The sequence below is a fragment of the Salmo salar genome, chromosome ssa05, assembly GCF_905237065.1.
Source record: "Salmo salar chromosome ssa05, Ssal_v3.1, whole genome shotgun sequence".
Classification (NCBI taxonomy): domain Eukaryota; kingdom Metazoa; phylum Chordata; class Actinopteri; order Salmoniformes; family Salmonidae; genus Salmo; species Salmo salar.
In genome coordinates this window covers 75,081,449-75,093,924 of record NC_059446.1, presented here as the reverse complement: position 1 = coordinate 75,093,924, position 12,476 = coordinate 75,081,449, and the positions used below count along the sequence as shown (strand labels likewise).

General features: G+C 44.5%; 1 protein-coding gene across 1 annotated transcript; it reads left to right on the top strand.

Moving 5' to 3' along the window:
- The first annotated feature begins 164 nt into the window (after window positions 1–164).
- LOC123743170 (ras-related protein Rab-13) lies at window positions 165–12,223 on the top strand. The gene is made up of 7 exons (XM_045718898.1): window positions 165–824; window positions 1,682–1,742; window positions 5,928–5,988; window positions 6,275–6,352; window positions 7,823–7,912; window positions 8,195–8,260; window positions 10,054–12,223. The coding sequence occupies exons 1-7, from the start codon at window positions 701–703 to the stop codon at window positions 10,171–10,173; spliced, it is 600 nt and encodes a 199-aa protein (XP_045574854.1). The 5' UTR covers window positions 165–700; the 3' UTR covers window positions 10,174–12,223.
- The last annotated feature ends 253 nt before the right edge of the window (window positions 12,224–12,476 follow it).

Sequence of the window (12,476 nt, the reverse complement as noted above, 5' to 3'; positions counted from 1 at the left end):
ATGGTACTAAGGATACACGTATACAGAGATATTATGACATATTTCAGTACATGGGGCTCTATAATACACCTAAATAACCATTGACTTTATTCATATGGTCGAGCGCCCTCTGCTGTCTATAAGCAGTATCGGTCATTCCTGCTGTCCCATGTCAGTCTGTTCCCTCCACTGTAATAACTGAACCTCTCCCTCTACGTAATCCTACGTGAACTTCGGCAGGAGAAAGTTTTTGGGCGAAAACGTAGCCCTGTCTGTGTGGAATGGATGTATGTTATTCGGCCTTTGGAAGAAAATAACTTGACATTTTGGCTTGATAAATGGATTTTAACAAAGCTTTGTGGCGCTGTAGAATTGTATAGCCCACTGAAGTGCAGAAACGTTGGTTCCAACTTTCGTTTTGAACTTGTGGCGTTCTGTTTTATTTTTCTCGGACCAAAAGAGACATTGGGGGAGAACCGTATTTACCGGTGACAGTTTTCAAGGGAAAGCAGCGGATTTTATGCTAAAGAAAAGCAGAAACTCCCCATGAGAAATGAGAGTGTGATTGTGATTTTGACCTTTGTGTATGTTGAGCAATACTTTAAGGCATTTGTTAACCTCTTAAACGTTACAAATAAGTGTAAGAAGAACATTGGAAAGTGTACTGGTTTTGTAAAGAGTCATAGTTTCTGATCATTCACTAAAAACTTTGAAAAACATTATGGCGAAGAAGTACGACTTCCTTTTCAAATTATTACTCATCGGAGATAGTGGAGTGGGAAAAACATGTCTGATTATTCGATTTGCTGAGGACAACTTCAACTCAACCTACATATCAACTATCGGTATGTAGCCTAGCTCTACGAAATCCCATTTAATCGGTTATAGCCTAATCGGTCTAACAATATTTAGCAATCCTTTAAATTCGTTATTGCTGATATAGGTACCATTCTGTCAGCTAACATATAATGCCAAGTTCTTATCACTTTCACCACGCAGTTATCTCACGTTTCCAGTTCTGCTGTGTTCATGTCTCTACACGTCTATCGCTGTCTTCCTATATCCCTATTGTAGTTCACTTGCATTGTTGCTGTGCTGCTGTTGTTTCTATATCTTCTCCATATCTCCCTCTCCCCTCCCTCACTTTACCCAGAGGGTCCACCCACCCCCATTCCTCCTATCTCTCCTATCTCTTTTCAGTCTCTCATTATCAGAAAAATGGTTGTCCTCCCTTGGAATTCACTGCTTAAGATGCCCATCTTCTCTGTTCTCTCAATTCAATTCAATTCACTTTATTGGCATGACGTAACAATATACATATTGCCAAAGCTTATTTTGGATATTTACAATATAATACAATACAATACAATCTCTCTCTCTCTTCCAACCCTCTCTCATTCTCTCTCTCTCTTTCTCTGACCGTCCCTGTCCTGCAGGAAACCCAGACAATAACAAACCCAGAGACTGTGTGTATATATGGTACAATACAGCAGAATGGGGCAGAGCTAGACAGACTTTACTATCCCAGTGAAAGTTTGATGAATTGAGAATGCCTGTCTCCCCCTCCATGCATGTTAAATGGTTTAATTGGCATGACCTATATTTGCTGCAATGTGTGTGGGAATTGAACTCATTGTCTTCCCTCCCTTCCTGTCGACCTCCTCCCTCCCCTCTCTCTGTCATCCTCCCATCCTTTCTTCAGGCATCGACTTTAAAGTAAAGACCATAGACGTGGAGGGAAAGAAAGTCAAACTGCAAGTCTGGTAAGAGAAGAGGATCCAGGCAGAGAAAGAATGAAAGGTCCATTTAGGACTACTGTTTGCTGCTCTCTAAGAGTGATGACCGTTATGGGACCGACACACAGGTTTTATTCAACTCCTCGTGTGTTATGGACATGTGTCTACTTCTCTTTCTCAGAGGAAAGAGGAACCTCCCTTTTTACCAAAACAACCAACTGTTTATGACAGGGTTTACATTCCAAATGTCACTCAAAGGGTCACCACACACTGATTGTAGTACAAGACCTTAGGAATGCAAGATTTAGATTTTATTCGTATTGTTAGAGTAAAGGCATGCAACCCACTATGCAATAGCAGCAACATACAATTTGATTTGGATTTGTTGTGTATTTGTCACATGCGCCAAATACACAGGTGTAGACCTTACCGTGAAATGCTTACTTACAAGCCCTTAACCAACAATGCAGTTCAAGAAATGTAGGGGGACAATGTAGATAGTCCAGGTGGCCATTTGATTAGTTGTTCAGCAGTCTTATGGCTTGGGGGTAGAAGCTGTTAAGGAGCCTTTTGGTCCTAGACTTGGCGCTCCGGTACCGCTTGCCTTGCGGTAGCAGAGAGAACAGTCTATGACTAGGGAGACTGTAGTGGTTGACAATTTTTGGGGCCTTCCTCTGACACGCCTAGTATATAGGTCCTGGGTGGCAGGAAGCTTGGCCCCAGTGATGTACTGGGCCGTACGCACTACCCTCTGTAGTGCCTTAAAGTCAGATGCCGAGCAGTTGCCATACCAGGCGGTGATGCAACCGGTCAGGATGTTCTCGATGGTGCAGCTGTAGAACTTATTGAGGATCTGGGGACCCAATGCCGAAAAGGTGTTGTCGTGCCCTCTTCACAACTGTCTTGGTGTGTTTGGACCATGATAGTTTGTTGGTGATGTGGACACCAAGGAACTTGAAACTCTCGACCCGCTCCACTTCAGTCCCGTCGATGTTAATGGGGGCCTTGTCGGCCCTCCTTTTCCTATAGTCCACTATCAGCTCCTTTGTCTTGCTCACATTGAGAGGCTGCCAGGTCTTTGAACTCCTCCCTATGGGCTGTCTCATCGTTGTCAGTGATCAGGCCTAACACTGTTGTGTCGTCAGCAAACTTAATGATGGTGTTGAAGTTGTGCTTGGCCACTCAGTCGTGGGTGAACAGGGAGTACAGGAGGGGCCTAAACATGCACCCCTGAGGGGCCCCAGTGTTGAGGATCAGTGTGGCAGATGTGTTGTTGCCTACCCTTACCACCTGGGGGTGGCCCGTCAGGAAGTCCAGGATCCAGTTGCAGAGAGAGGTGTTTAGTCCCAGGGTCCTTAGATTAGTGATGAGCTTTGAGGGCACTATGGTGTTGAATTCTGAGCTGTAGTCAATGAACAGCATTCTCACATAGGTGTTCCTTTTGTCCAGGTGGGAAAGGGCAGTGTGGAGTGCAATAGAGATTGCATCATCTGTGGATCTGTTGGGGCAGTATGTGAATTGGAGTCGGTCTAGGGTTTCTGGCATGATGGTGTTGATGTGAGCCATGACCAGCCTTTCAAAGCACTTCATAGCTACCGAAGTGAGTGCTACGGGGCGGTAAACATTTAGGCAGGTTACCTTCGCTTTCTTGGGCACAAAGAACTATGATGGTCTGTTTGAAACATGTAAGTATTACAGACTCGGCCAGGGAGAGTTTGAAAATGTCAGTGAAGACACTTGCCAGTTGGTAATGCTTTGAGTACACGTCCTGGTAATCCGTCTGTCCCCGCGGCCTTGTGAATGTTGACCTGTTTAAAGGTCTTGCTCACATCGGCTACGGAGAGCGTAATCACACAGTCGTCCAGAACAGCTGGTGCTCTCATGCATGCTTCAGTGTTGCTTGCCTCGAAACAAGCATTAAAGGCATTTAGCTCGTCTGGTAGGCTCACGGTGACCAAAAGCATGTGGACACCTGTTCGTTGAACATCTCATTCCAGAATAATGGGCATTAATATGGAGTTGGTCCCTCCCTTTGCTGCTATAACAGCCTCCACTCTTCTGGGAAGGCTTTCCACTAGATGTTGGAACATTGCTGCGGGGACTTGCTTCCATTCAGCCACAAGAGCATTAGTGAGTTTGGACACTGATGTTGGACGATTAGGCCTCGCAGTCGGCGTTCCAATTCATGCCAAAGGTGTTCGATGGGGTTGAGGTCAGGGCTCTGTGCAGGCCAGTCAAGTTCTAACACACCGATCTCGACAAACCAATTTTTGTGTGTACCTGGCTTTGTGCACGGGGGCTTTGTCATGCTGAAACAGGAAAGGGCCTTCCCCAAACTTGCCACAAAGTTGGAAGCACAGAATGGTCCAGAATGTCATTGTATGCTGTAGTGTTAAGATTTCCCTTCACTGGAACTAAGGGGCCTACACCGAACCATTAAAAACAGCCCCAGACCATTATTCCTCCTCCACCAAACTGTACAGTTAGCACTATGCATTGGGGCAGGTAGCTTTGTCGTGGCATCAGCCAAACCAAGATTTGTCGGTCGGACTGCCAGATGCTAAAGCGTGATTCATCACTCCAGATAACGCGTTTCCACTGCTCCCGAGTCCAATGGCAGCTAGCTTTACACCGCTCCAGCCGACGATTGGCATTGTGCATAGTGATCTTAGGCTTGCGTGAGGCTGTTCGGCCATGGAAACCCATTTCATGAAGCTCCCGATGAACAATTCTTATGCTGACGTTGCTTCCAGAGGCAGTTTGGAACTTGGTAGTGAGTGTTACAACAGACAATTTTTACACAGTACGTGCTTCAGCACTCAGCAGTCCCGTTCTGTGAGCTTTTGTGGCCTACCACTTCACGGCTGAGCCGTTGTTGCTCCTAGACGTTTCCACTTCACAATAACAGCACTTACAGTTGACTCGGGCAGCTCTAGCACGAACTGACATGTTGGAAAGGTTGCATCCTATGATGGTGCCACATTCAAAGTCACTGAGCTCTTCAGTAAGGCCATTCTACTGCCAATGTTTGTCTATGGAGATTGCATGGCTGTGTGCTCGATTTTATACACCTGTCAGCAATGGGTGTGGCTGAAATAGCCGAACCCACTAATTTTAGAAGAGGTGTCCACATACTTTTTTATATATAGTGTATATCTGGCATATGTCACTGAGTACACTGAGATATTGACTGGCAAGGCCTTTGGTGTAGGCTATGACTTCACCTATGTTTTATCTGTCAGTGAATGCCAGTGAGTTATCATAAAGCCAGACATGAAATCTGAAGCAGCCATAAAGAGTTTATTGAACTGGCATAAAACATACGCATGTCTCATCTCTGTGGATTCCACACCCCTGGTAGAAGTTGTCCTTTAATACAGGATCAGGTTAACCTCCCCAAATCCTGACTTGAACCATTAGGGGGATATGCCATATTGACCATCACAGGAGGCTGCTGAGGGGAGAATGGACAGAACGGAGCAAATGGAGTGGCATCAAACACCTGGAAACCATGTGTTTGATGTATTTGTTACCATTTCACTTATTCTGCTCCAGTCATTAGAACGAGCCTATTCCCCCCAATTTAAGGTGCCACCAACCTCCTTTGCCGACCATAGCTCAGTGTGTAGGTGGGGAACTTCCACGTTCTGTGCTGTGAGAACATTAGTGTGACCATAGCGTAATGTTTTTGCAGAAGCGTGGATAATTGATGTGCAGGACACGTGTGTAAAGGCTGTATTGCTCTGGATATGTATGTATAAACAGTGTACTCTTTGAATTGGGTGCCTCATTAGAAAAACAGGAAATGTGTAGAGAAAGAACAGCTGCCAACACAGACAAATCTGCAGTAGTTTCAGTGCTTACTACAGATGTAGGATCTTAATTTGATCATGCTCTTGTTGCTGAGAATCTACCTGCAAAGCATGAAATACAAACTTGTAGTGTATTTGATTTTTAAAAAGGGTTCTAAAATGTGTAATTTCCACTTGATTTACGAGACTTGATTTACCTTTATGGAAAATGTATCAACCCCTACAAAAATGTCCATGAATTATAATCCACATAATAATTCACATTTCCTGTTGCTGCAGGATTATTTTCATGTTGTAGCAAACTGGCTCAAATTAAGATCCTACATCTGTACTCTAGGGTGTTCAAAGAACTACTTTTTGAAGGAGGTGAAACATTTTCTCTAATGTATTCTGTTTCCAGGGACACAGCAGGGCAGGAGAGGTTTAAGACCATCACTACAGCCTACTACAGAGGGGCTATGGTGAGTCTCTCAACTCTCTCTTGATCAGATCACAAGCCATTTAATCATCTACACCTGTCTAAAACTGTGAGCACAATCAGAATGTGGACAAGATCAGACAAAAGGGGCATCTTAGCACCAGGCATAAACAGGCCTTCTCTCTCCCTTCACCTTTGTAGATATGAGAGAACATTATGGGTGTACGATTATGACTGAAACTATTAGTATCATATTTCTTACATCCATCAGGTTGATTTTGAATTGCACAATGTTTTATTTTTGACTCATGTCTCCCGTGATCTCTCAGGGCATCATCCTGGTGTATGACATCACAGACGAGAAGTCCTACGAGAACATTCAGAACTGGATGAAGAGCATCAAGGAGGTGACAGGGAAACACACAGACTGACTGTTGACAGGGAAACACGAAGACTGACTGTTGACAGGGAAACACGAAGACTGACTGTTGACAGGGAAACACGAAGACTGACTGTTGACAGGGAAACACGAAGACTGACTGTTGACAGGGAAACACGAAGACTGACTGTTGACAGGGAAACACGAAGACTGACTGTTGACAGGGAAACACGAAGACTGACTGTTGACAGGGGAAACACGAAGACTGACTGTTGACAGGGAAACACGAAGACTGACTGTTGACAGGGAAACACGAAGACTGACTGTTGACAGGGAAACACGAAGACTGACTGTTGACAGGGAACACGAAGACTGACTGTTGACAGGGAAACACGAAGACTGACTGTTGACAGGGAAACACGAAGACTGACAGGGAAACACGAAGACTGACTGTTGACAGGGAAACACGAAGACTGACTGTTGACAGGGAAACACACAGACTGACTGTTGACAGGGAAACACGAAGACTGACTGTTGACAGGGAAACACGAAGACTGACTGTTGACAGGGAAACACGAAGACTGACTGTTGACAGGGAAACACACAGACTGACTGTTGACAGGGAAACACGAAGACTGACTGTTGACAGGGAAACACACAGACTGACTGTTGACAGGGAAACACGAAGACTGACTGTTGACAGGGAAACACGAAGACTGACTGTTGACAGGGAAAGACGAAGACTGACTGTTGACAGGGAAACACTAAGACTGACTGTTGTGAAAGAGGGAAAGGACAAGACATGACACAGGCCAGAAAGAAACTGAGAGGGCAGCATTTTCTCAGGCCTCTAGGAAGGATTTGAAACAATACAATGAGACATGAGCAACACTATCAGAGGGTCTCATACCACTGTTTCCTTATTCTGTGGTCAGTGATGGATGACTTTTAGAAAAGCACGAGGAGCAGAAATGATGTAGCTGTCTCTCCACTGACATTGGAGGCACAGTCCTGGTCCTCATTATAGAAACATGTTAACATTCTTTAGATGAATCAGCCATTATGCACAGTGACATCAAACAACCCCTAGACAGACAGTCTTATGGAATGACTGCACAGGACATTATTCTGATTGACCAGACTTGCCATCTATAAACCACAATAACAAGGGTTACATTGAGACTAGATGTTGGTCTGTTTTCTACGGGGGTGCCTTTAGTGAATAACGGCATACAACGGCACTTTCAAAAACGTGTTTTAAATGTGTTTTTAATTTTGTTTGCATAGTTAACAAAGATAAGTTCAAAGTGGACATTTTGAAATGAGTTCATGATTTCCCATCTGAACCAAGAGTTAGACGTGGCTCCAATGTAGAGCTGAATTAAAACCTCCTAGAGGGTGCTTGTGGAGGCAGAATTAAGGCCAGAAGATGAGGGATACATCATTGAAATATAAAATGGCTGTGATGGATGCCAACTCCCTATCTTTTATCCCCCAGAATGCATCAGCGGGGGTCAGCCGGATGTTGCTAGCTAACAAGTGTGACATTGAGGCCAAGAGGAAGGTATCCAAGGAAACGGGGGAAAAGGTGAGCCTCTACAATTTTTATGATCATTGTTTTGATTATGAAGTGTTTTCTTTCAATGATATTGACAGTGATGTGCAGATGTTAGTGATGGATGAATGGATGTGTGGCTCATTGAGGGCTAAGAGCTCCGACTTTTCAACCTGAAGATCACTGACGTCATTATTTGATCTCGTATTTTTCTGAGTTCCCAGTTGTTTTGAACGTGGCATAAACTCTGCTGATTAGGAGAGGGACGTGACATCATATCCTGCTGTAATCACACTTGTGTTATGTTGTTGACAGCTGGCAAAGGATCATGGGATCAGATTCTTTGAGACCAGTGCAAAGGCCAGCATCAATGTTGATGAGGTGAGATAAATATGTTATTTTACATATTATATACTGCTCAAAAAAATAAAGGGAACACTTAAACAACACAATGTAACTCCAAGTCAATCACACTTCTGTGAAATCAAACTGTCCACTTAGGAAGCAACACTGATTGACAATCAATTTCACATGCTGTTGTGCAAATGGAATAGACAACAGGTGGAAATTATAGGCAATAAGCAAGACACCCCCAATAAAGGAGTGGTTCTGCAGGTGGAGACCACAGACCACTTCTCAGTTCCTATGCTTCCTGGCTGATGTTTTGGTCACTTTTGAATGCTGCCGGTGCTTTCACTCTAGTGGTAGCATGAGACGGAGTCTACAACCCACACAAGTGGCTCAGGTAGTGCAGCTCATCCAGGATGGCACATCAATGCGAGCTGTGGCAAGAAGGTTTGCTGTGTCTGTCAGCGTAGTGTCCAGAGCATGGAGGCACTACTAGGAGACAGGCCAGTACATCAGGAGACGTGGAGGAGGCCGTAGGAGGGCAACAACCCAGCAGCAGGACCACTACCTCCGCCTTTGTGCAAGGAGGAGCACTGCCAGAGCCCTGCAAAATGACCTCCAGCAGGCCACAAATGTGCATGTGTCTGCTCAAACGGTCAGAAACAGACTCCATGAGGGTGGTATGAGGGCCCGACGTCCACAGGTGGGGGTTGTGCTTACAGCCCAACACCGTGCAGGACGTTTGGCATTTGCCAGAGAACACCAAGATTGGCAAATTCGCCACTGGCACCCTGTGCTCTTCACAGATGAAAGCAGGTTCACACTGAGCACGTGACAGACGTGACAGAGTCTGGAGACGCCGTGGAGAACGTTCTGCTGCCTTCAACATCCTCCAGCATGACCGGTTTGGCGGTGGGTCAGTCATGGTGTGGGGTGGCATTTCTTTGGGGGGCCGCACAGCCCTCCATGTGCTCGCCAGAGGTAGCCTGACTGCCATTACCGAGATGAGATCCTCAGACCCCTTGTGAGACCATATGCTGGTGCGGTTGGCCCTGGGTTCCTCCTAATGCAAGACAATGCTAGACCTCATGTGGCTGGAGTGTGTCAGCAGTTCCTGCAAGAGGAAGGCATTGATGCTATGGACTGGCCCGCCCGTTCCCCAGACCTGAATCCAATTGAGCACATCTGGGACATCATGTCTCGCTCCATCCACCAACGCCACGTTGCACCACAGACTGTCCAGGAGTTGGCGGATGCTTTAGTCCAGGTCTGGGAGGAGATCCCTCAGGAGACCATCCGCCGCCTCATCAGGAGCATGCCCAGGCGTTGTAGGGAGGTCATACAGGCACGTGGAGGCCACACACACTACTGAGCCTCATTTTGACTTGTTTTAAGGACATTACATCAAAGTTGGATCAGCCTGTAGTGTGGTTTTCCACTTTAATTTTGAGTGTGACTCCAAATCCAGACCTCCGTGGGTTGATAAATTGGATTTCCATTGATTATTTTTGTGTGATTTTGTTGTCAGCACATTCAACTATGTAAAGAAAAAAGTATTTAATAAGATTATTTCTTTCATTCAGATCTAGGATGTGTTGTTTAAGTGTTCCCTTTATTTTTTTGAGCAGTGTATTTATGTCTTTTATTCAATCACAGTCTGTCTTTATCTGGTCCTTTATTATGCATTTTACATGGGGAATATGGATGATATGTTCTTTTCATACAGGTTACATGTGCCACATACTCTAATATTCCCCATGCCCCCTCTCGCCTACTGTTACCCTTTCTGTCTCTCTCTCCCTCCACCTCTTCCTGCCTCTCTGTAGTCTTTTATGGCTTTGGCTCGAGATATTCTACTGAAGTCCAGCAAGAAGCCTGGCCCCACAGGTCGCGAGGTCAAAATCACCAACGCTGAGAAGAAATCCTCCAAATGTCTCCTACTGTAGAGGCAGAGCTGGCCTGTCCTGGCTGACTCCTCGTTACCTGAGGGAACTATCACATATAGGAACAATATTATTGCAAAGGAAAGGGTTTCAAAGGCACAATCCACAAGTTCTCTGTCCCCTGTGGCAACAAGATCAATTTCAAACACTATTGACTTGAGAAAATATATAAATGTTTTCATTTACTACCCCCTCCCCTTTAAAACGTGTTAACTACACTTTTTTGGTATCACCAGAAAGCGAACTTATGGATTGCACTTTTAATGACCATGTAACTATGTTGAGGTGTTTTAAGGGCATTTTACAGAGGAATATCCAGTGGTTTGTTTAAAGAATAGGATGAACACCACCTTGATTTCACCCAAAACATGTTTTGTATCAACTGTCTTCAATCTCCTGCAATGTTGTCATGGTGACTGACTGATTGACAGCCATGGTATGTTTACACTCCACCAGAGCCATACAGAGTTAAGGAAAATATCTTCCATGTTGGTTCCACATGTTCCATGAGACAACATTCCAATATGAATTCCTTCTACAATGATCTGTTGAATTAGATGTTTTGGAACCAACATGGTGGTCGCTCAAATTCTAAATCCCAAACCGAGTTTGCTGAACTCTGTAATCCCATGGCTCTGGACTTCACACTGTAGAGAAGTGGTGCACAGCTCCTTAATGGAACAAGAGTCTGCTGTGTTTCATCCGATCTCTCTATTTCAGAGGAATTATTTTTCCTTGATTAACCAGGAACATTAACAAGTGACCTTTCAGTGAAACTGCCAATCACATTCTTGCTTTTTGATTGAATAGTTGATGTAACAGTAGATTGTCTCGAGTGTAATCACTTGGCTTCTCGGATCTAAATGAGTTCCTGATGGAGAGACAGTCACAAACCAGCAGATATTACTGTAACATTAAAGGTAACTACTACCATAATGGTGACCCTAGAGGACCTGAGTTGTGCACCGCTGCCATAGAATCACTTTTCAGTGTCACAGCCAAAGAATTTGAATTAGGACAACACGCAGACATTCCTTTCCATTTGTTTTATTTCTATGGTCATAGCAGCTCAGAGCTGTTTAGGCAGAGCACAGGGGGCATTCTAGAGAGTGACGGGAGTTTAGATCTATATGCTGTAACTATGGTGATGGAACATTATGCTCTTAAAGGGATAGTTCACCCTGAATTGTAATTTTGCCTGTGTTTTCCACACTACGTAAAGATGAGTGATCTGGGTTGTGCCTGTTGTAAACTATTCTTCTACTACATAAAGTGTGGTACATGGATGGACTGAGGATGTGGAAGAGGGAGACAGAGAAGTGCATTATGAGAGGAGTGGAGTGATGAGAGAATGAGATGGATAGATGAGTAAAGCAAGTGTCATAGAGACAGGGATGGAATGATGCTGATGGGAGTTAGACATAGAGGGATGAGATGTTCTCTTTTTTTGCTGATGGACATACTGACCCTCTGATCTGATAGACAAACTGACCTTTTATCTGATGCACCTGTTCAACAGCTTTGGAAAAAACGAACCCCCCTTCCTTCCTCTTTCAGACAGACCAGGGCCCTGGTCCAATGCACCCCTGGAGGTAATCACTGATGTACTACTGGATAGATTTGCAAATATATCTCTCCATATATCATATACTGTACTGTGATTGGACAAGACTTCCACCTCGATACTCTCACCAATCCAAACGTGTCAGATCAGTGATTACTCTGAAGGAAGGAATGATGTCGCTTCCCATGCCAGACACGATATAATAATTACTGTGCCAGCAAGCTTCTCTGTCTATGGGTTCATTTCAATACTCTAAAGTGTCTTCTGGGAAGAAGACGAGGGGAAGAAGCTACTCCAGACTGTTGATGATGCACCCTGTGTGTTTTTACTCTGATATCTCACTGTCCCCTCCTTCACCTTTCCTCTTTTCCGTCACACACCTTTTCACCCTATCCACCATTCCTTGTCTGATCAATTATCTTATGACCAATGTATACCATTTTACATACGCGCTGCTTAGCCTATTCAATAAAAGACTGTCAAAAAGAACCCTTCTATTTTGTAGGCTTATATTTTAACAGCCCCCCCTAAAGAGCATTGCTGCATTTTTATGCTATGACAATATGGTTTATATAAATGTTCTTGTTGAGCCCCTCGCCATTTCTTCCCCTGGTATGTATAGGCCGATATAAGAGATGAGGATAGAACCAAAGTGAAACATAATGTGACATGCAGGCAGTCCTATAGTGTGAGACGTGTATAATAGTGAACTACAACTGCCTGTAGTCCTGGGACTACAAAC

Bases quoted from the DNA above. Each gene is read 5' to 3' on its own strand.
- LOC123743170 (XM_045718898.1), top strand. From the start codon at position 701: ATGGCGAAGAAGTACGACTTCCTTTTCAAATTATTACTCATCGGAGAT. The intron at 825-1,681 runs GTATGTAGCCTA...TCCTTTCTTCAG, and splicing joins AACCTACATATCAACTATCG to GCATCGACTTTAAAGTAAAG. The intron at 8,261-10,053 runs GTGAGATAAATA...GCCTCTCTGTAG, and splicing joins CCAGCATCAATGTTGATGAG to TCTTTTATGGCTTTGGCTCG.